The sequence below is a fragment of the Tachypleus tridentatus genome, chromosome 4, assembly GCF_004210375.1.
Source record: "Tachypleus tridentatus isolate NWPU-2018 chromosome 4, ASM421037v1, whole genome shotgun sequence".
Classification (NCBI taxonomy): Eukaryota; Metazoa; Arthropoda; class Merostomata; order Xiphosura; family Limulidae; genus Tachypleus; species Tachypleus tridentatus.
The window spans coordinates 68167935-68192811 of NC_134828.1; the positions used below are offsets into that span (position 1 = coordinate 68167935).

At 31.5% G+C, this 24877-nt stretch overlaps 1 protein-coding gene across 2 annotated transcripts; it reads right to left on the reverse strand.

Annotated features, from left to right (window-relative positions):
• Positions 1-4578: 4578 nt before the first annotated feature.
• LOC143249370 (putative peptidoglycan muropeptide transporter SLC46) lies at positions 4579-24537 on the reverse strand. Of its 2 annotated transcripts, XM_076499111.1 has the most exons (7): positions 24324-24537; positions 18475-18608; positions 16556-17543; positions 14502-14741; positions 9965-10048; positions 8576-8732; positions 4579-6143 (listed from the first exon to the last, which is right to left on the reverse strand). In XM_076499111.1, exons 3-7 carry the CDS (start codon positions 17409-17411, stop codon positions 6026-6028), a joined length of 1455 nt encoding a protein of 484 aa, XP_076355226.1. In that variant the 5' UTR covers positions 17412-17543; positions 18475-18608; positions 24324-24537; the 3' UTR covers positions 4579-6025. The 2 variants fall into 2 exon arrangements, with proteins under 2 accessions (XP_076355226.1, XP_076355225.1); XM_076499110.1 differs by lacking the exon at positions 18475-18608.
• Between the last annotated feature and the right edge of the window lie 340 nt (positions 24538-24877).

Here is a 24877-nt window from a genome sequence, read left to right on the forward strand (position 1 = left end):
TATATATTAATCTGAAGTGTATTCAAGTCAAGATAAAAGACCTCGAAGTGCCTCCTCTTCTGTTTTTCATATGTACAATTTTTAGGATATGAAACGCTCTCGAAACAGATTTGTAAAACGTTGTTTCACTGAACTTTTTATTAGTAACCACATCCATTGTGACATTTTAACTTCAGTAATATTGAAAAAAAGGTTTGTTTTTGAATGACGCGCTAAGCTACACGAGGGCTATCTGCGCTAGCCGTCCCTAATTTTGTAGTGTAAGACTGGAGGGAAGGCAGCAAGTCTTCACCACCCACCGCCAACTCTTGGGCTACTCTTTTACCAACGAATAGTGGGATTGATCGTCGCATTATAACGCCCCTATGGCTGAAAGGGCAAGCATGTTTGGTGCGACGGAGATTCGAACCCACGACCCTCAGATTACGAGTCGAACGCCATGCCGGGCCAAAAAAAATGGATATTTTATGTTATAAAACTTTTAATCTTGAAACACGAAGAATAGAAACAGAAGTGTAATAAAAATAAAGCCAAAATCTAAGCTCTGAGGTGGCTTTAGTGTCAACGTTAATCATTTTAAGAATTTGCTTCCTCACAAAATAATACCACCACCCACTAGCGAAATGCGTGCGGACGTATGACGCTAGAAACCTGGTTTCGATACCCGTGGTTAACAGAACGCAGGTAGCTTGTTGTGCAGTTTTGTGCTTAATTACAAACAAAAATAATACATAAATTTAAATGTTAGATACCTGTCAAATTTATAATAATAAAGTAACTGAAAATAATAATTAATAGGTCGTGTTACTTAGCTCTCTGGTTTCCATGATAACAAATTATCTTTACCTTTCATTTGCAGATGAGCAGTTATTTATCACTGGCCACTTGATGTCTTCTGGTAGAACGAATATGAAAGTTTCAAATGATTTTTGTTTCCGTATAGGTCTTCGTTACATAAAAAAAAGACTAAAATAAACATGGAACAATGATAATACGAGAGATGTTCTTCTTTGAAAATGTTATCTGATTTAAATTATATGATTTAATATGAGTAAGACAGCAATAATATATTTACTTTATTGTATTCGCAATAACTGAGGAACTAACTAGTAAGAACCAACTAATAATAAACTGTTTTCATTATTTTAAGGTTCTTAAAACTAAACCTTTGAAACACCTTTATTTTCAACGTATACTAAACAAAATATATTTTGTTAATTCTGGAAATTACGTGTTTGGAATTATTTCATTTATGTAATGTTAATGTATCAAACATAAATAAATACGGAAATATGGATAAAAATCTCTTCTCAAACAGTGCTTACGTTGTTCATAACAAACTTTCGTGTCAAGTATAGTTGGTTGTAAACTCACGAAAGCGAGGATTTTTTGTCCATCTTTTTACTGATGAGTGTACAAAATTAACCAACATATGAAATAGTTTCGTTATTTTTGTTGAAAAATGTATTACCGCAATACACCCATGTTTAAACCCAGTCTTTTCGATGTAACACCAAGATATGTTTGATCACTAAACATTTTTAAAGTAATACTGAGATTTGTTTGATCAAGAAATGCTATAATGGAACACCGAGATTTGTTTGATTATGAAATGTTTTTATATTTAGATCTTGTGAGATCGCTTACACAATAGACGTTTGAACATAATTAATGTTTGTCTTTTCTGGACATAATATAAACAAAATTGAACACAGTTATCATGTTTTATTATCACTGATAATGATAGAAAAGTAATAAACATCTGTTACAACATATAAGGCTTCTCATTTATCTGAGCTTGGAACAGGCAATCTCAGCTGAAATTAGTAGTTGCTTATCTGGTAATGATGGGTTTATAACTTTTAATATGGATAATTACCTCGCACAAGTCACTTGAAAAGTAGATATTGAGTAAGTAATTTAATCAACATGTGTGTCTGGTTTTAGGTATTTACATTTACGTGCTAGGCCTAACAATACTTATACGTTCTTTTTAGTAGTCTTCAGACATTGAATTAGATTTGGCAGAATTATTTATGATATTATTAACTAGTCTAATATTTTGTTTTTAATCGACGAAAATCTTAATAATTTTCTTATTTTTTTACTTTTTATAATATAAGTAAATATAATATACTAATGTCAAAATAAACAATATCAGGTTTCGCTTGACAAATTCGATATCAGAATTTTTTACGTCATTTATCAGATTTTTGTGAAACTTCTGTTTAGTAGAAAATATTGTGCATAATTTAAATATGTTTTTGCCTTTTAATAAATTTTATTAAAATATATTAATCCATTTTCAATTCAATGACATCTTTGACAATATTTGAAAGTTTTTGAGAGATAAAAACCATAATAATTGACAGTTCTCAAATTAACGATCAAAAACAACACGACTGATTGTTTAGGTTGAAATAAAAACGATTATTTTTATATTTCTATCGCCAGTTTAGTAAATAACTTGATGTAGGATTAACTTTATTTTTTTACAATGTAATTTGTTTTTGGTTTTATTGTTGATGTATTATAAACATACTATACAGTCACAAACAAGGATTATTGTTTTATATTCTGTATTGTTGCATCTACGTTTCTGATTACTTTTGTCTATTTAAGTGGTGTATACTAGCAGGTATGTTTTTAGTTTGCAGTAGTAATATCTATATTCTTTATCGTGTTAAGCTACACAATATTTCCAGACAAAATAACAAACACGAGCAATTCAAGCAAAAATAATATATTTTATAAATAATTTTAAAACGCAAAATTATAGTTTATGAAAAACCAATATAATACAAAGTGAAACCAGCAAGTGTTAGCCGTTAGCCTGCTGTATACCAGACGGTTTTCCAGTTATTTAAGAACATACTTTCCCACAGTAACCGCTGTACAGTATTACCGAAACGCGACAAGACCGCTTTACATTTACTTTCACAAAGCTGATCTACGCTGAGTCATGTAGGAAAACACTAAAATGTCATACATATACGCGCACATCAGCTTTATACGATGGATATACATCAATATTATATTATTAAAATAAACGTCTTTATAAAATTGTTTTTGTTATATACCGAGTTGACTAATTCATGGCATGTAAACATTCGTATTTCTTTGTAACATTACTTCTGCGCTTGAAAATATGATGTGAATAATCATATTCGTTCACTTTTAGTGAAATCAGTTCTTTACATGTTCATTCATGTAAGAAAAAACTATATACATGTCATATGTATGCACATTAGCTGTATACGGTTTGGTTTTTGGTTATCTACGCTAGCCGTCCCTAATTTAGCAGTATAAGACTAGAGGGAAGGCAGCTAGTCATCACCACTGACCGCCAACTCTTGAACTACTCTTTTACCAACGAATAGTGGGATTCACCGTAACTATATAACGCCCCCACAATTGAAACGGCGAGCATGTTTGGTGTGATGGGGACTCGAACCCGCGACCCTCGGATAACGAGTCGAGTGCCTCAACCACCTGGCCACGCCGGGCCGAAAGCTGTATACAATGAGTATACATTAATACTATATTTAGAAATGATTTTCTGCTCAGTTCTTACGGTCTGTGATAAGTCAGCATAAATACTTCGATTCTTCTTTTTGTTTAACGTTTGCTTCTGCAGTTGTAATCATCGGATCTAATACAAAGTTTTATTTTAAACATTACCTGAACGTATCGCTGTTATTTTTGTACACTAATGTGATTCGTATTAAGGTCGTGTTGTTTAGCACATGTTTTCGTGTCTGTAGACAGAATGTTTAAAAGAGGGAGTTGTAAAAAAAACTCGTAATAGAGAAGTGACAAAAATTAGATAAAATTATTAATTTTCTAAGTAAACCACATTGACAAGCCCAGTGTTAATTATTGGGATTAACTATAATATTAATGGTATTTATGTTCAATTATTTTGATCTGATACATATTTTATTAAGGAATCTGTAACAGTCCTGGAAAAGGCATTTAGTACATGAATAGTTTATAAAGTGTTTTAAAAGCTTGTGAGGCACATTGGTAATTTTGAAGTTGCAACTGAAACGTGTTTGAAAGTTTTATAAAATAATTAGAAAATTCGTACTCTGTAAATAGGTTTCTTATGCTTTACTTATTTGTCGGTATAATTCCGAAACACAAGTTAATTCTTAAAGTAAACAATCTTCACAGTGTTGATTACTTTAATATCTTAAGTTATATATACTAGTTTATCAGTTATAAGACCCGATTTAATTAAATGAATTAGATAAGTTACGTTTCTTAACTTCGTCCCAGTACACCCTTATTAATATTGTGTTCTTTCTGTTGGATTTAAATAATATTTTCAAACTTTAAAACTTACCGACTCATGAAGTCCATCAAGATAGAGTAATAGAGTAAGTAATTTGATAAGAATTTTTTTTTTAATGAGAAGGATAATTCTCGTCATAACTTGTGGAATAAACGTTTGCTTATCGTCATACTTTAACGTAACGCCCCTGGTGGCTCATAGTTTTCTCTTATTTAACCTTCAGTGCAAATGTTATTATTCTTGTTTTTCTTTTTGAATAAAAAGGGGAAACAATTGTCAAATAAGTTATATAAACTTCACATTTTATATACAACATAGCTTTAGACAAGACGACAGAAAACAATTATAAGAAAGGTGCTAAATTATCCCTAATTAGCTTATTAAGGCTGCAGATTGTTTTCACTGCATATACTAATACAGCTTATCAGTGTATGAACCATAAACAACAAGGGCAGTTTTATACACAACCACTTAACACTGATCTTTGAAACACAAGCATCTCGATGAGGTATTACAGAAAGCAAATACATTTCAGTTTACATTTAGCAGCTGTTACACTTGTGACACATAAACACGATGGTGAAGGAACGAAAATCCGTATAATGACGACTCAGTAACGATTCGTTGACACTTCAGACGGTGTAAACGTTGTACTATTGAAATATTGATTTTGTTTCCTTTATGTTTGTTTATACAAGTTACACAAAAGAGTTTTTGCACTCTGCTCACCACAAGAATGGAACCCCAGGTTTTAACTCTTTCAGTCCACAAACGTGTAGCCGAATACTATCGAAAAGGACAACACAGAGACCGAAGAGTCGTTCCACAAAATGGTGTGTATTTTCTTATAGCAAAGCCACATCAGGCTATCTGCAGAGTCCATCGAGGGGAATCGAACCCCTGATTTTAGCGTTGTAAATCTGTAGACTTACCTCTGTACCAGGGGGTGTTCCACACAAGAAACAACGCAGGAGTAGTCGAACACATTTATATAACACAGAGAAGGATCTCTTCCACCTAGCCAAATTAGTTTTTATATGCTTTTCATTTACTTTGAAACTCAGCTCTTTACGCTTTAATACGATTCTTTTATAAACCATATTAAGTTGTTATTTCAATTGCTAACTTTGAATATGTGGTAGGAATAAAATTGTTGTAACCTTGCGCACAACTTATTTTCTGCTGAAATATTTAAACATCTCTCAATAATTAATTATATAAGATTTATTTAAAACTACAAACTAGATACGATTTAAAACAGGTATTCTTACTTGATGGCTTGGACATTTTTTGAAAAATAACACACAATGATAGTAAATTTGAAACGATTTCTTTGTACATTATTTCACATTTTCTAAATTGAATTTAATGTTTGATATGAAAATAAAATAATTAGGTTTTCTAATATCTTCTAGTTCCTACTCAGCTGCTCTCCGCTAGTACAGCGGAAAGTCTACGAATCTGAAGCCCTAAAATCAGGGGTTCGATTCCTCTCGGAGGGCTCAACAGATAGCCCAATATGGCTTTACTATAAGAAAAACACACACCTCACTCAGATATATGTACACTTCCCTATATTATATTCTCCTCTCCGTACCGTATGCATTAATTCAAAACTTTACAACATTTTTAGTATTGTATAAATCTGTTTTCATTACAGATACAATTAAATTTAACAAAAAAACATTTAGATATATTCTTTACTCAAAATAGTTTTCGTTGTTCTATTTAAACTTTCTTCTCCTCACCAATAACGGCATTGGCCACTTCACTTATCTGTGTAATTTTAACACCATCATCCTCTTCTTCTAGTGTGTGGTAGACATCTTGACTGTAGAGTAGTGATCTATAAGAAATATCAGAAGTTGGGGATATTGGCTACTGCTCAAAACTATAACTAACAGTTTCATCACTTGCTGTTAAACTCAACATAAATCCAGTGATGTGTTTATAATTTTTGAGATTTTTAGCAATATCTAAAAAAATTACAAGTTAATTAAAATGCAATATCCGTCAGCGAAAATATGTCTATATATATTTATGTTCTAGAGATTAGAATCAATTTTGGAAAACAAAATTTACGACAAAGAAACAAAATAATACAGTCCTTCATTCTTCCGTACACCACAGTTACTAGTCTATTGAGTTTGATTTGGTTAGAGCTGCTTAGGACAAAATTATACAATGGGTGATCTGCGTTCTTCCCACTACACGCATCGAAACCTAAAATTTAGCGTCGTAAATCAAGAGATTTACGACTGAGTCATCGAAGAAAACTTTGTTCAAATAGTAAAGGAAGTAGATTTTTAAATAAAATAACTTCTACAACTTTTCTCTTAAATCTTAGAAGATACGGTATATAACATTAAATATATTAAACATTTTTCTCAAATACAACAAATACCTCAAAATTTAAATCACTTAGAAACTGTAATTGAGCGGAAACAATAAATATATCGTGACAGTCTTATAAAGAGGCGAATATTGTTTGTGTTATCTTAAAATAAAATAAATTTGTCATATGGAGAACATCCAATAAAAAATATTTCAATATAAATAGCACAGCTGTACGTCTGTAGATTCACGCCTCTAGAAAGCGGGTTTCGATAACCATTGTGGGCAGAGTACAGATAGCCGATTGTATAGCTTTGTGTTTAATTCCAAACAAACCTTATTATGTGAGGGGAGTGTGTATATTTTCTTATAGCAAAGCCACATCGGGCTATCTGCTAAGCCCATCGAGGGGAATCGAATCCCTGATTTTAGCGTTGTAAATCCGAAGACACACCGCTGTACTAGCGGGGGGCTGAAAATTATCACCAGTAATTGAAAGTTGTAACTTAAATTATAATAATTGTTTTTTGAATTTCGCGCAAAGCTACTCGAGAGATATCTGCGCTAGCCGTCCCTAATTTAGCAGTGTAAGACTAGAGAGAAGGCAGCTAGTCATCACCAACCACGGTTGATAGTGCGAGCATATTTGGTGCGACGGGGATGTGAAACCGCGACCCTCAGATTACGAGTCGCACTCCTTAACCCATCTGGCAATGCCGGGCCTTATATGAGTTACTCAGTCTTTTAAACTTGATGCAGGTAAAAGTTATATAAATTATAAAAATCCTTAATTAAATGGAATGTAAACTTATTTTGCACGTAAGTAATTTAATGTAAAGACATAATTTAAATGTAAATTAATAGAAAAAGTTTTGTAGAAATCATTTGGTGGTCCAAGACTTAAGGAATATCCCTTTTCACACATAGTTATTAATACATAATAAAAATGCACGTAAATTAGTTACTGTTATTCCACAAATATCGAGATGATTCTAGAACTCAGCAGTCTTCCAAATAGTCTTCAGCAGTAATAAGTCAATATCCGCACTCGACATATCACTCACTGAAATGTAAATGACTCCAGCTCAATTAATGACAAATATACTCAGTCATGATTTTGATTTGGTTTCAAGTTTAAGCACTGATTCTGCTTGCATTTCCTGTCCTGTGAAAATTATTCGCTTCTTGATAGTCTCAACATAGCGTTGTAAGCTAATAATTTAAAGTTTTGTTTCCATGAACAATAGGTTTGACTTGAATTTCGAGCGAAGATACTCAAGGACTATCTGTGCTAGCTGTCCCTAATTTAGTAGTGTAAGACTAGAGGAAAGGCAGCTAGTCATCATTACCACCAACCTCCAACTCTTAGGCTACTCTTTTACCAACGAATAGTGGGGTTGTCCGTCACATTGTAACGCCTCACATGGCTCAAGGGGTGAGCATATTTGGTGTAACGGAGATTCGAACCTGCAACACTCAGATTATGAGTCGAATGCCTTAACCATCTGGCCATACTGGGCCGCCATGAATAATAACTGAATGAGCTTTACTGGAACGTATTTTAGCGCAAACTACATAATCTGTCCACTGCAGCGATCAAAGCCTGAATTTTAAAGTTATAAGCCTTAAAACTCATCGCTTATCTCCTGGGGTATAAGTGGATTTTGTATTATTAATATCAAACAGTTTTATTCTTTATACACTCTAAAACTTTAAACAAACATCTTGAAATACAATAGCTTACTGATATACTAAGGAACAAAGAAAAAAGAGTATTAAATAAATATTAATCAAATTTGATGATCTAGAAACTGCTAAATAGCAAGTATATATATTTACATTCTATTAAAAACAACCGTAACATAACAGTTAGTTGTTAAACAATATCAGTAATATCCACACTCGACATAACACTTCCAGAAATACAGCAATACATGTACTTACATGAAAATGGCTAATGGGATAATCAATAATATAGCACAAAGGAGATACGAGAGTCCTGGGTAAAAATCTAGTGATTTATTATAAACCTGTGACCATATAACTGTACCAAGTACGGGGATGGCGGATTCACACATTGCCATGAGTGAAAACACCTTTCCTGCAAAAACAAGATAAACATATTTGGTAAGAAATGATATAAACAAAATGGAAATTGTGATACTCTGGTATATTTGCATACAATAGTTTTAATCATTACAATTACGCACTCTCTTTCTCACATACGTAACAGTTTCTGTAGTTTTCTTGCATTATGCTTTAAGATTTTTAAACCAGATATACGAAAAACCCAACCAATGTTTAGACATTCGTGAGTCATATTTCCATTAAAGAAATTAAGTTTTGTTAAAATAAAACAATAGATAGCACACCTATTTGTTTTTACTTTTGTGATTTGGTTTTGGTTTTAATGGGACTTAAGCTACACAATGGGCTATCTGTGCTCTGCATATTACCGGTATCGAAACCCGGTTTTTAATTATGTGGGTCTGCAAACATACCGCTGTGCCCCTGGGGGGCAACTTTAACGGATAACAATGTTTACATTTACGTTGACTATAAAACTAATAACCTATTTCTCTTGAATCAAACACAAATTTGACTGATATTCGTATAAAGGTTTTATTTTATTAAGAAATCTTCACTGTAATTCGACGTTTAATTAGATTCGCTATTACGATTAATTTATAAAATTAATTTGATAAAGATTTCTCCATAAAATAAGGGTCTACTTCTCAATAAAGTTATTGATGCACATCTGGCTACACGTCGTTAAAACTGTTGGTGTATAACACCTCTTTGCAAAACCGAGTGTACTTTAAGCATATGATTTTTGTCTTTCTTTCTTCGTCTGTGAGAGAAACCTTAATAAACTGAAGTCTCTTGAATATGCCTATAAATTTTATAAAGACTTCATTTGAAGTAGCAATATTCTATTAGTAATAGTATTTAACAAACTAATTTATTAAAAGATGTCGCTACGTGATAAAAACGTCTCCACTTTTGTACGTTTGTTGACTAAAAAATATCAATGAAATATTTCTTGGTTTTTTTTTATCTAGAGCGATTAACAACCAAAACATATTCTGGAATATTTCAGGTTTTAGTTTTCCGGTAATTGAATACCATATATGTTTTTTTCTATCAAACTCTTCGTGTAGAGAACAAATACCTCAGATTTTTCTCAAACCATTACTGCATATTTTACACTCTCTAAATATACTACATGTTTTTAAAGAATGTTATAAAAATGAAATTTAATGTGATTAAAATATTCAAGACAGAATACGGGTAAGTTTTGGTTTATTCATAAATTTGTAATATAACAAATACCTAATTCGTCTTTGGCCACCATTTTCGAGAGACGAGTCCGAATTGCTATCGAACAGGTTCCATGTAACATGCCTGCACTTAACGCTGGAGAAATATAAAACAATCTAGGGTTATGAATATCTAAGTTACTATAATTAATTGTTTTTATTCTTAAACTGTACGTAGGTATTACTTGTGTGACTTGCAAGTTTCTGATGAGCTTTACAAGACAAGATATATCACAATCATCATAAATTTGTATTCATACTTGTATTTCTACCTATTACTTGTACTTAGAAGTAAAATATAAAAACATAAGAAAGAAAATCTTTACTTCATTCTAAAATGGCACTTAAATAAGAATAAAAATCATTGATATTGTTTCTTTTCAATTATTTACACATTCAAAAATGTTAATTTATAAGTGTTCAAACTATAAATTGAGTATTTATGTTTAAAAAATTATAAATTATTTCTTTGTCGTTAAGCACAAAACTTAACAATAAGCTATCTGTGGTACATCCATTACGGGTATCTAAACTTAGTTCCTAACGTTATAAGACATCAGACTTATCACTGAGAGACTGGGGAGTAAATACAAAAAAAAACTTTATATATGTTCCAGAATTATAAGGTGCTAATTTATACGTTTACAGACTACTGGGAGAGTACTTTATACGTTTAAACATTAAAACGTGCTAACTGACAATCGGTAGAACTATCTGTTAACCAGGAATAACTTAAAAAAGGAAAAATATGATATTTCATTGCGTTAATAATACCAGAAATGCTTAGTTATTTGTTTCTTCTCTGTGTATAATACATTTCATTCAATTAACTAGACACACTTTATTACTGCATATATCATGTAATTTTTACGAAGAAAAACGATACGTCCTCTTTTATCACCCAGTAAATGTCACGATAGATTGTAACGCTGTTTTGTAAACTATTTAATAATTCGCTGGAGTTGCCTTCGCCTGGACGGAAGTAATGTAAATTCATCATTAATAAAAGATTATCTATGGACTTGAAAAGTTACTTTCCTTGTATGTAAGTGTAACAAACACCCATAAAAGCTGCAATACAAAAAAAATAAAAATAAAGCGCAACTTTTCCACTATCTCCGCATAGACATAACAAATCTTCATGCGAACTGTGGTGAAGATCCATGAATATGGGACGAAGTAGTGGAAAAAAATACCCATAAAAACTGCAAAATAGAAAACTGGAAATTTGTATGTATTTCCCCATAAACCTTATGAACCTTCATACGAAATTTGGTGAAGGTTTATCTACAGAAAGTGAGGTAGTGGTAAAAAAAAACGCCCATAAAGACCGCAAAATGTAAAGCTGAATGTTTGTTTCTACCTAGCATGTACTTCATGAACCTTCATACCAACTTTGGTGAAGATCCAGCCACACCCTGCAAAGTAGTTACATGAACATAAAATAGGCAGTAATGTTATATTTACAAAGATTTGCTCTATCAGAAAAATCTGGACAGCATGTAAAATTAGCAAAGAGAAAATAGTTAGCTACTATCAAAAAGTATTCAGTACTAAAAAAAACAAAACAAACTAGTTTAAATAGGCTTAAACTTGTAGGTTACTTTAAATTACGACGTAAAACGTGAGTCACAATCTCTGCAGTGATGAAATGTTTATTGCAGGGGTTGCAAGCATTCTTGTTAACAAACAGGTACATCGTATAAGTCTATTTATTTCATTTTTAACAAGTTTAATCGCTCTTGTATTCAAACAATATTTTATTATTTACGTTTTTTCTCCTATTGCAATATGTTAGAATCTCAACAAGTTTCGACTAAGTGTAATTATAAAAATGATGAACATTGTATATAATATATAAACATTTATTACATGACTTCGATTTCTATACTATTATGTTCACATCGTTGTTAAGCAAACATCCAACTGAAGAAAGGTCTATGAAATTAAAAAGTACATATTACCACACTAAAGTTATTTTAATGGCAGACAAATGCAATACCACACTAAAGTTATTTTAATGGCAAACAAATGCAAACATTAGTTGTTTTTTCATTACATGAAAATATCTACTGTATTACATTACCATACGTACTAGAAAACGTCTTACCAGAAAGAGGTTGGTGTACTTCCTTGATAGAGCCACCATGTTAATGGTACGCTATTTATGGATTTTGATATTACCGTATGCAATTGATTCTGGTAGAACTCAAACGAAGTAGACCACCACTTCTATAGTGAATCAGCTCCAACTGTAGTGAGATTTCGAGGTTTCTGCCTCTTAAGCAGCGTTCCGAACGCTTCATAATGGTATCTTGAAATGATAAATTTTAATCGCTATTTGCCATAAACTAATATGGGCCACTTTCATTCACATACATAAAATTCCAAGGATTTTTCCCCATACAATTCTATCATAGCAAACGATATAACAGATTGCCTCAATATGACGAAGTATGCGTAGCTTATTAATTGTTGCTAGTGGTATAAATCCAGCCCTCTCTGCCTCATAGTAACACATACTAAGGTACTTCCATTCCAAGGTGTGAGTTACTAAGAAACACGAATCACATATCAAAAAAGTTTAAAGAAATCCACAAATACTGGCAAACACCTCCAATAACAATTTAACCTTCCTTCTCCCTAATAAATATAAATAAGGCTGCATAGTCTCAGGAATAAACAATATTTGCAATAATGAAGATTGTCTGAAACAGAAACGAAACTGAAACCCTACTTAATAATGGATATCCTGAGTACTCAATAAACAATAAATTAAATAAGATAAACACAACTAATAAACAAAAAGAAAACTGCTAACACGTATCCGTTTTATCTTATGCTAAAGGTTTCTTTGTAATATACAGAGAATATGTAAACAGTGTAAAATCAAAACAGAGTGCAGAAGCTATTACACGATCATAGATATTACACACTTAACCACCTTATGACAAACAGACCGTTTACAACATCCCTGTGTACTCCAATACACTAAATAAACAATGGACTAGAATTCAGAAGTATTACAAGCTACCGTATCCGAAAAGAAGATAATTCAATAACACGCATTTATACTAAAATTAGATGTGAGCCACATTGGAGAAATGAAATAATAAAACAATATTTTTCATCCACTTACTTGGTAACACACTCTGTAAACTAAGTAAAAGTCAACAAAACCTGGATACCTATAATAAAACATTCAAATAAATTAGCTTGTACAGCATACCAGCCATTTAATTGAAAAGATTTAGAATCGAATCCCTGCTGCTATCATAAAATAAACAGTCCTTCTGTGAAGATAGTAGCAGATTATAGTCAAAATGTTGGAAAACTAGCCTCTATCAATAAAAATGTATGAACTAACTAACAACTATATTTGGATAACCATACACACTACTGACACTGATAACGATACCTTAAGTTTTCAGATAAAAGTTAACTTAAACAGGTCCACATTACGATATTGCTTTTATACTTTCATACTTGAGACTGTAAAGCGCCATCGTGGATATAAACTTTGACCAAGCTGTGTGAACATTATTTGTATAAGGGTTATTTTTTGAAGCAAACAATGCCAAGCAGGGTACATTGTTCAACATTATTCGAAAAATAATATTAAACCATTTTTGATATTGAAGGTAACATGAGGGATGATAACATTTGTTTTGGGCTTATGTGTTGAAGTCCTTTATGCAATCCTGAACATTGGAGATCCTTGCACATGGTATATGTTTTGGGCTGCAGTCCTGCACTCTAATTAAAGTCTTATCGCAAGTGATCTCACATGGCACAATGGAGACTCGTGTATTCATAATACTAATGCTCTGTTTGTCCAGGAAGTACCTTAACTTCAGTTGTTTATCAGTGACAGTTAGAGATCTTTATTAACCCTTAAACGGCGGCCATCATCCACTGATACTGCTACCTACAAAATTCCCGCCTTTTAAGGGTTAAACCTATCCAAAAGTGGTTACGAGATTAACACGTTAATTGAGTGTAACTTTTCATTCTTTAAATGATGAATTCCATGTAAGCAACGCTTTTATCAATAGTGTACTTTTACGATGGATTCTGTGTAAACAATGCTTTCAACATTAGTATTTGTAGGATGAATTCCATGTATATAATACTTTTATCAGGTGTACTTGTTTTATTAATTCCGTGTTAACAATGTTTTCCTCAACAGAGTATTAGGAAGCCATGTATGGTGAACAAGAAAAACTTACATATTTTTTTCAATTATCTCCACAAATAAAATACTTGGATATATATTATGCGTAATACTGTACTTCCAACTCATCATAATTAGTGCATTTGAAAAACTAAAAAACTCTTTTTTGCGCCTCGTAAAATAGGTGGTAATACGTAGTGTGGTATATTAAACCAAGACTGAGTGAGTTACAAAACTACATGTTTGTTATAGTATTTTTCATGTCTGGTAGTTTGTGAAGTAAGTTTCGGATCATAGTTACTGCCTTCCATCTTACGTTAATGTAATCAGTGAAAAGTGGCACCTTTAAATTTGTGTGTTAAGACAAAAGCCTCACCCAAAAAATACACCCATTCTTCAAACGAACTTGCCAGAAGTACACATTTTGCTTGCAGGGACAGCAGTCCAATTAGGCCAAGAGCTGCATCTCGAATTTTGACATACCGAGTGAGGAAAGGTACTGCAACTATTGTGGTGAAGGCCGAGATGACACTGAAGATGGCATAATAATTAGAGTAACTTGTCACATCCCATTTGTACATCTTAAATGTGTAAAGATACGCGATTGAAAAAGTTCCTGAAAAGAGAAATAAATAAATCTGAATATTAGGTAATAAAACTCTAGGTATTAAATTTATCCTTAAAACGACTGCTAATTATTTTTCAAGTAAACTAAACATGAAGTAGTGCAGTTGTATTGCATGCAGTCATATCTGCTAACGGGCTTAGTTTAAAATAAAACTTTATTTCATTTGTCTTTTATTTTGGAAAAATATAAAGGCTAGGTTTGATTAAACATGTTGAACTGAGCACGTCTTTAAACTGAATGCAATAAAATGGTCCCAATCGTATGTTCAAAATAATGAAATGGTCCAATCCTTACTCTAAGCTTAATGAAATGATCCCCCCTTACATTTGAATACTTTCAATTATAATTTCACAATAACACATGTCGTCTAATTGAATAGTTGATTGTTTGACAGTTCTTATACAGTGAATATTTATTGTTTGTGGCATACTCAAGAGAAACCATATATTTAAGATTACTGTTTAATGGCCAGGCATGGCCAGGTGGTTAAAGCACTCGACTCGTAATCCGAGGGTCGCGAATTTGAATCCCCTCATATCAAACATGCTCGCTCTTTCAGCGTTATAATGTGACGGTCAGTTCTACTTTTCTTTAGTAAAAGAGTAACCGAAGAGTTGACGGTGGGTGGTGATGACTAGCTGCCTTCCCTTTAGTTTTGCATTGATAAATTAGGGACGGTTAGCGCAGATATTCCTCGTGTAGCTTTGCTCGAAATTGAAAAAAAAACAAAAAAACACGAAAAGTTGAAACCAGCAGTAATGTTCCGGATTGGCATAATGCAATAGAGTACGTGTATTTCTGTAATATTAATGTACACTAAAACTGCATCAGTATTTTGGTATTACACAGTTCAAAAGACATAACTTTACCTATCAAGGAATTTTTTCTAAATCAGTATACAACGTGCACAGTTACGAGTCATTTTTATTCAGATAGCATGCAGTTATTAAATACGTTATATAAGACTTTTCATACAGGTGATATAGATTTCATTCACAGTGTAAAGAGTGAATAACAATTCATGAGACTCACTGTAAGTTGCAAACCGCTACTGACGAGGACTTTTTTGTAAAATACCGTAGCTCGTCAGAATGGTTCATTTATAAAATCCAAAATATTATGTGATTCGATTAGTTTGTGATAGCTTTGAGAATCCGAATTGTGAAAAGTTGGATACAGTTTTAAAACAACAGTCTGTGTTTTTATATGAACACTCGTAATTACATCAGAGAAAATACTTTCTACACGACAATTCACCTTCTAGTCTTGAATATATCTATTGTTCATTACGAAACTATGAAGAAATGTTTCACAAAAAGAACATAGAAAATTTAAATCGTTTTATTTTCTTACTAAATTTAAAGTAAAATAAAAAATAATACTTTGCTAATGTTTGCAAACTTTTGTATTCTTATAACAATAATGGAGACATTAATTTTGACTGTGATTGTGACTTGTCAAACTATTAAAATGAAATGTCTGAACTCACATTCTATATGGTTAAATGTTTTTAAGAGAAAATGCGATTTCTAAAACAAGGTATTTTTTTGATAAGTTTAAAATGTAGCATAATGAAATGTACGATATATTTTTCTTATGTTTTTATATTCTGACCCAATGAAATCTTAAGGTACAATCCATTACATAAAATTACTTTTTAACTAGTTATCTTTTTGTCTAAACGATATATATATATTCGAATATAAAATTATTTACATACATGAGAGATATATATTTAGTAAGGTGTAAAATTATTTTTTTTGTATTTATTGGAACTCTTATGATATTATCTTACCACTTACCCATATTCACAAAAAGTTGAGAACAGATTGCAAGAATCAGAAGCCATATCTGCAGTCGAGCATTTCCTGGCCTTTTCTTTAAACATGTTGACAGACTTTCCTTAACATTATCAACTGAGAAAAAATCTAGAGCAACTGTCTTTAACTTTATGTTTTTATCTATCTTCTTGGAATCTTTGACAAAAAAGACAACGTATGCAATAGACAATGCAATAAATACTAAAGATGTCGAAAACACTGGAATGTACCCATACTTTTTGTAGATTTGTCCACCAATCTGGGTTCCTAAAGGAGCTCCAAGAATGACTCCCATTTCTAATAGAGCATATCGGAATGGCCTAGACTCAGTGTCAGAGATATCACTAATATAACTGTACACAGAGGTAAATATCATGATCATGCCTCCACTCAATCCAGTAGGAATATGAATTAGAAGGTTAAAGTAAAGCGGTAATTCAAATTTTGCAGTAACAATGATAACTCCAATACCATCAAGAAGGAAACCGACAAGGGCTACTATTAAAGGATACTTTCTTCCATATTTATCACTCCAAGGTCCAATGAAAATTGAAAGAAAAACGGCAGGAAGAGTTCCAACAATTGTTGTTCCCATGTGGTAATTATTAGCTATTTTTTGAACGTCATTTTTCTGCAGTTTGTATTCCTCATCGTTGAGATGTGAGCATACCTCGCTTGAGTATTTGAGTTCATTATTACAAGCTTTGTCTAGCATTAGCTGTTGATAACACACATTACGTACCATGAAAGCAAAAAAAATCAGCGTGACTAATGGTTCAACTGTAACATATTTCAGGTTGTTGGCGAGTCTACGGAAAGCTCTTCTGAGTGACTCCATGTTAATTAAAAGGTAAAGTTTTATGAGTTTAAAGTAGTTTCAGTTTATTGTAACAAATCAGACAAATGCGTTCATTTTCTTTTACCATTTCCTTCTGTTATTTATGATGTTTTGCTTTGCAGATAGTCTTACCTAAAAGAAAAAGTCAGCATTATTTTTTACCTTATAGCAAAATAGCTTTCGGTATCATGAACATTTTTAAGATTTCAATTACATATTTGACAACTCTGTTACTATAGCATCATGTTACGGTAAAGCTATATTTGCCAACAGTTAATTAAGCTGTAGTAATTGCAATTAATCATTTTTGTTAAAGCTGTTAATTTAAAAAAGAATAAAATTAACAAAATGTGTTAATGATAATTATGAGGTTTGTAAAAGTCTTATGTAGTAAAAATTGGTTAATGGCGTCGTTTAACAATTTTTCAGTTTGCATTAAAAATAAACATTTAAATGTACAGATACTTGTTACACTACAATAAACGCCTAGTTATGTAAAGTTTCACTGAATCTAATAAAAAAATTTTCATTCTGAAAATAAACCTGAAAAAGTGTGTTAAAACGTGTGTTGTGGTATGCAACTACAAATACTGTGTTTTTATACACAGTACACTGATAGGTCAAAAATGGTTACAATATTTTATATGTAGCTGACAACTGCACTGTAGAAATAATATACAATTGAACAGTAAAGTTTCAAGTGATGTAATAGTAGGAACACATGAGACAGGGTTATCATTGAAGAAAGTGACGTCATATCAAAGGTATTGTGTACATAGTCTTGGAGATCTACATTCATTCAGCAGCGAAAAGAAATTTGAATGGAAAATAAACACAGGTTGCATTTTTTTCACCTGTTTTCTGGTGAATTCTATTTTGTCCTATTTTAAGTGTATAAGAGGGTTTGTATATGATTCCATTTAGTATCATAACAGTTCGAGTTGTTGGAGATTACATTATGCACTATGAAATGTTCAGAGAGCATAGGTTAGGACTTTTCATCTCCTTAAAAGACTGTGACATTTAGGGGCAGTCTAAAAATACTGACCGACGAGATACTCACAACAATATTGTTCATTTATCCAGACATATAGGTTGTTTCAGGACAACAGTGCTCCAATCCATTGAGCCATGTGGTGTAGTACTTACTTCTGGAACATTACAAGGAGTTCACAAATCATGCTTGGACACCAACGTCTGGGGATCAAAACACCACTGAACATCTTTGGAATGTCTTGGAACATATATCACTGACTAATTACATTTTTAATCCTTCTTGACTCAAATATAGTCCACCCACTTTGAGGAATAGTATCGAATATTACAAGATGTCTAGTGTTAATGTTGCGGAATTACACAATGAATTGTTGCTGCTTTTAAAGCTAAAGGTGGTCCAACTTCATTTTGGGTTCATTTTTTGTCAGTAGGTGCATTAATGTGTCATCCAAACGAACAGTTGAACAGTTAATTAAACCAAGAACTTTTCCAATAAGTAAAATATTATAGGACGTTTAAAGGAATAAAATAAAGAAACTTGAATGGAAAGTGAACAAAAATGAAAAAGAGTTCATTAGATGGTGGAAGAAGAGTGTATTGAATACAAATAAACGTATCATGTAGAAACAAAACATTATACTGGGGTAGGGAATTTGTTAGAATAATGCGATAATAAAGAGTGCTATTTTCAACTAATTTTGGAGTTATAAAATAAAGAATACCATATGGGACTGTAAACTTGAATCAAACCAAACATAACAAATATTTGTTTGTTTATTGTATTACACCCTTGTGCAAATTAATTGAAACAAGACGGAAAATTACGATTTTTTTCAACTTTTTGCGTTTTATTTATGAGAATCCAAAAATTACTCACAAATTAATACATGATATGACCGCCTATATTTTTCAAAAGATCATTAATCCGCTTTGGCATCGAGTCCACGAGTTGACTGTAATCTTTACTAATTTTTGGAACGCGGTACCACACCTCAATTGTGGCCTCAATTAGCTTATCTTTCGTAGTACAGTCTTTTCTCCGAAGTCTTTCTTTACAAATCGCCCAAAGATTTTCAATAGGATTTAAGTCTGGAGAGTTTCCAGGCCAGTCCAGCACCTATATTCGCGTTGTAGGCATTTAAATTCTTCACAAGTTTCGATGTGTGGCACGGAGCCAGATCTTGCTGGAAAATGCCAGATCCATCTGGAAATCTCTTTTTCAATTCTGGAACGACTCTTCTCTGCAAACCTTCGACGTACTGTGGTCCTCACATCATATCTTCTACGATATGTATGCCTCTGACTCTATAGTAGCTGAAAAAGCCCCAAAACATCTTCTTCAAGGAATGTTTCATGAACTGATTGATGTGAGATTCTCGAAGTTTCTCACCTGGAGATCTGTGAACATGCAGACTTCTTTGACCCTGTACGAAGAAATGAGTCTCGTCACTAATTAACACCTTCCTCCATTGTTCTTGCGTCCAGTTCTTGTATTTCAGACCCCATTGATACCGTTTTTTCTTCGTTGAGTTGGTAAAAGTTGTTTTTGACTGGTCTCTTTGCCCTTCTAACGCAATTTCGAATAACGTAATATTCCTCAAAATTTCGTCATATATCCCAAAAATAGATCGACCGTACTGCAAAACACAGCTAATGACGCCGCCTGTGTGAAAAAAATGACTATTAAAGGAAATCAGCGGGTCCAGCGAGCCTACACCGGCCGCCATGCTGAAATTTTTGTAAAATGACCATTTGTTTCAATTAATTTGCACAAGGGTGTGATATAATGTGTTCTTTCCAATTAGCTAATTACTCTGAAATACTTAATAGTTTCTTTTTTTGTAGAACTAATTTAAACTTTGTATTATTATTGATTATTGATAGATGAAATATTAACATTACTCTTCTCTTAAATTAAAGGTTCGTTTGAAATTATTCGCTTTAATTCTTTTACATTAAATTTCACTTACATTGTTTTTTTATATTTAAAAAATAAATAATTATTAAATAAGCGTTTTAAATTATTATTTATTTTTGATAACTTCATTATCAGGCTTTTCATTACAAATTAATATCAAGTCATCTGAAAAGCTTGTTATTTCTCCATTAAACTGAATTTCACAGAAATTTTTTGAATATAATAAAAACCATAACCGGGCCACAACTAATCTCTGGGGATACTACAGGAGTTAGTTTTATTTCGTCGCTAATAACAGTATTTATTTTAACATTTTCTATTTAATGTTTATTATTTAAACCAACTTAAAACAGTACCTCTTATTCCAATTTTATAAGATTTCTTAAGTAAAATCTCACGTGAAATAGTATTAAAAGTTTATATATATCTAGGAAAAGAGCGTATATTATTTTACAATTATTAATCAATTGATTTAATCTATTAATTGCGGCAGTTAATGCATCTCCTGTGTTTATATTTTTACGAAATCCAAATTGAAGATTTGATATGAAACATTTAGAATTTAAAAGTTTTTATTATTCTTTCTTTTACAATTTTTTCGAGAATTTTCGATATGACTGAAGACAAAGAAACCGATTTAATCAGAATTTTCGATATGACTGATGACAAAAAAAATTAATCTGTGAATATTCAAATTATTTTTATTTCCTCTTTTAAAGTTTATTATAGTGACAGAATTTTTAAAAAAATTCTTGAGAAAACTTGTTTCTTCTGTTGCTAAGTACAAAATTAACAATGAACTTTCTCTTCTCCATCACTGTTTCCTGAAACCCAGTATTTAGTTTTCAGCCTTATTTCTGAGATACCTGGAAAACGTCTAGGAAACTTCTTTTTCCATTGGCATTTTAACCTAATGCGCTGTATTCAGTGTTAATTTTTCAATATTATTTTAACTGACTACAGATAAAATTGTATTTTTACGTTTTTTAGAGAGTTCATATATTTTTTTAAATTTCATGCTCATCAATTTATACTAGAGAGGTTGAATTAACATATATGTTAGCTCTTGTACCGTGCTTTATATGATTAGTATCTATACACTTGCAGCAGTTTATACTTAAAAATTATTTTACAATATTTATATAAAATTCATTAAATCAACTGACGAGAAATTCCGGTTGTTCAGTAAATTTAATATGCTTATTATTTACTGTAATACATTTAAATAATTAGCATTTATTTGTTTTTTGTTTGAAATTATGCGCAAAACTACACAATGGGTAAGCTGTGCTCTGCCCATCACGGGTATCGAAACCAGGTTTCTAGCATTGTAAATGTTTCCTGTTATCTCGTTTCTTATGTTTCATACGTTTTACTATGAATTATTTTTCGCTAATAATAATTTATTTTATTTCATTCTTTACATTTTCTTTTCTTGAATGTGACGTGTATTGTTGGCTATGTATTGTGTAAGTCCCGCCTATTTTCTAAGAAACTATTTTTATAGGGATTATTAATTAATAATCCTATAACAATTAACAATTCCACAATCACTATCTACTACAATTAAAAAAAAAAGATTCGTTGTTTTCGTGTGATCACATTTCGTTCTTATTATATTTTCTTTTCCTAATTTTCTCTGACCCCTTTGGCATAGCGGTATGTTTGAGGGAGGACGTACAACGCTAGCATCCGGGTTTTGATGCCCGTGGTTGACAGAGCAGAGGTAGCCGTGTTTCTTTTCACATAACTTCAAACAATTCTGATTTCTTATCAGAATTTTTCTTTCTTTAATTCAAATAAACTTATAAATCTTATTTATAACATTTTTTATTGAGTTATAAGATATTGATTTACAAATACTAGACCAGTACAGTTCACATTAATGTTAGTTGTTTCAATCATTTTCTTCACTTCTTGTTGAAATATTGTTTCTGAAGTCGTCTGTTCAAAAGTTGCACAGCATTAGGCCTATTTTGTTATATTTTGTGGTGTTAGCCTGTAAGCAATTTGAATATCTTCATGTTTTATGTTGATGTTTTCCGCCTTTGCAACTTCTTGAATTTCAATATTAATATTTCGTGAATACCGTTATAGGTCAGTTTATGTTATTTTAAGATGATGATCTCTTATTTTGTATTACCTGTTCAAGATTTTATTTTTACATTTCCTTTATACTGATTATGATTTCTGACATTATTTTTATAAATTCATCAATTTTAGTTGAACACAATTGATGACTAAAGATCGTTCATTTCAATTGTAATTCGGAAATTTCGTGATTATTTAATGTTTATTCCATTCTAATGTATTTAAACTTTTTATCTTTATCAAAACGATCAAGTTATTCAAAATTTCCATTTGCTTCACGGTCACCACTTTGACTTGCTTGAGCAAATTCAATATTATATACTATAGAAACAGCCACTGGCTTATAAATGTTCTGTTGAGTTGAAAATATACATTTCCGTTTTTACAAGTTGAACATTTATAATTATTTTTCTTTACTTTACTTAATTGTTTTTATTACTGTTATTCGAAAATAAATATAACATATGTTACACCTATTAAAATATTGTGCACAACCGTTTGCATATATATTTCTCTACAAGTGGGTTTTCTCGACATTACTAATCGTTTGGATTACTGATCATTTTCCGCAAGTGTTACACGCTAGTGACATCTCACTATAATCACGCAAACGAAAACTGTAGTCTAATAATAATAATAAAAACTACGTGGTTTAGGCCTAGTTACGCGTATATAATTATATAATACTAATAATTATTATATAATTATTAATAATATAATTATTATTATATAGCTGAATGGCCCAGTCCACAGTGAACTAGTAAATGAATTATAACAGAGCTGACTAAAAAACCAAATAAGATTATCTACTCTGCCTGCATAACGCTAAAACAATCTGTGATCAGAACTGCAGACAATAACCTTAAATCACTGCTGAAAGCAACAAAGTTTGTCCGCCAGTACAGCGACGTATTACATCGTGCTTGAAAGAGAACTGTCTATCCTAGAATGAAAGTAAACTTAAATACAATATATATATAACAACATCAGTAAACGATTTTCGTCTAGCAAACGATGCATGCTAATGAACTGAGCATGCGCAACTTTTGCTAGATACTGTAGCCTTTTATTTAGGTTACAACTTTCTTTTTATAAGTACGTGAAAAGTACATTTTATCACAATTCTATAAAAAATGTAACTACTTTTGTCACGCCAAACAACCAATAATTTAAAGCAAAGTTACGCTGAAAATGGGAGCAAAACTGTATTGTATATTAGTTAAATAAAAAACGTTTACGCGACTGAATAGATCACAGTTTAACTGTTCGAGTACTTATTAACTTCAAACGAGAGACAACATTGGTTATTAGAACTTCTGAAAGATGCTTACATATTGTATTTATTTAAGGTTCCAACTTTAAATCCTGAAAAGAGTAATATTAATTATTATATTAATATTAATTCGTAAGGCAAATAATATCAACTTGTATATTTGATATTTATAAACTGTGTGAATTCTGTATTATGTTTCTAATTTTAATCTATTGGACGAAATTCGCGTTTTAAACGAGATCTCGTACAATTTTCACTTCTATTTCAGAATCAGAGGATTGGTTCAACTTCTTGGCATGATTCCAAATTACATCCCCGAGCGTCATAAAATTTTCTCGCATTTTCTGATAAACATAAAACGCTGACACCTATCAAACACAGAAAAACAATAAACTAGGATAAATGGTTAAGTTTTGCTTAATCCCGTAATTTGTAGACTATTATAATTAAAACCCTAACCCTATACCTGCGTATGAATAATTTCATTTCTGGCAGATTCAAAATCAAAACACCTCGAATATAACAATAAACACACGATTTCTTTATTTTTTATTGTTGATTGTGAATCAATTCATTAGAGACTGAAATTCATAGAAACATTATAAAATGAATATAGTGATACCGCATGGCTTACCTTTAACAGCATATATTATTCTTTCTTTTGATTTGATAGCTTGCTATGTGAGAAACATTCTATTTTAACTGATTCAAACAACTTCATGGTCTTTCTTGGTAAGCTCTAAATTACACTATAGGGACATTTCTGTATTCTTTTGCTGTAAGAAATAACTCTATTTTTGTAGAGCAAGGACATTAACTATGTTATTTCTTCATTGTTTCATCTATCACAGTTCACGTGGTGTGATAAAAGGTACAGTGTGTCCACATATTTCACGTATCATTTCATTATAACAAACAATGCAATAATTGATAAGTAACAATAAAGACAATATCGTTAGATTTGTTGATAACAGTTTTCTTTACAGTTCTCTCAACTACTCTATATCACATTACATTACACCTACGACGAGTGTAGAACTGCTGACTCATTAATTATATATATATAAAATACATAAAACATTCCATTAGACTATGTTAAAGTATAACACCACCCAATTTTTAGCTGAAGTTTTGAGGTTAATGAATACTATACATGGAAAGGTTTTCAAGATATATTTTATTATTTCA

Bases quoted from the DNA above. Each gene is read 5' to 3' on its own strand.
- LOC143249370 (XM_076499110.1), bottom strand. From the start codon at position 17,411: ATGGAGTCACTCAGAAGAGCTTTCCGTAGACTCGCCAACAACCTGAAA. The intron at 14,742-16,555 runs GTAAGTGGTAAG...TTCTCTTTTCAG, and splicing joins TCAACTTTTTGTGAATATGG to GAACTTTTTCAATCGCGTAT. The intron at 8,733-9,964 runs GTATTTGTTATA...TTGTTTTTGCAG, and splicing joins GGTGGCCAAAGACGAATTAG to GAAAGGTGTTTTCACTCATG.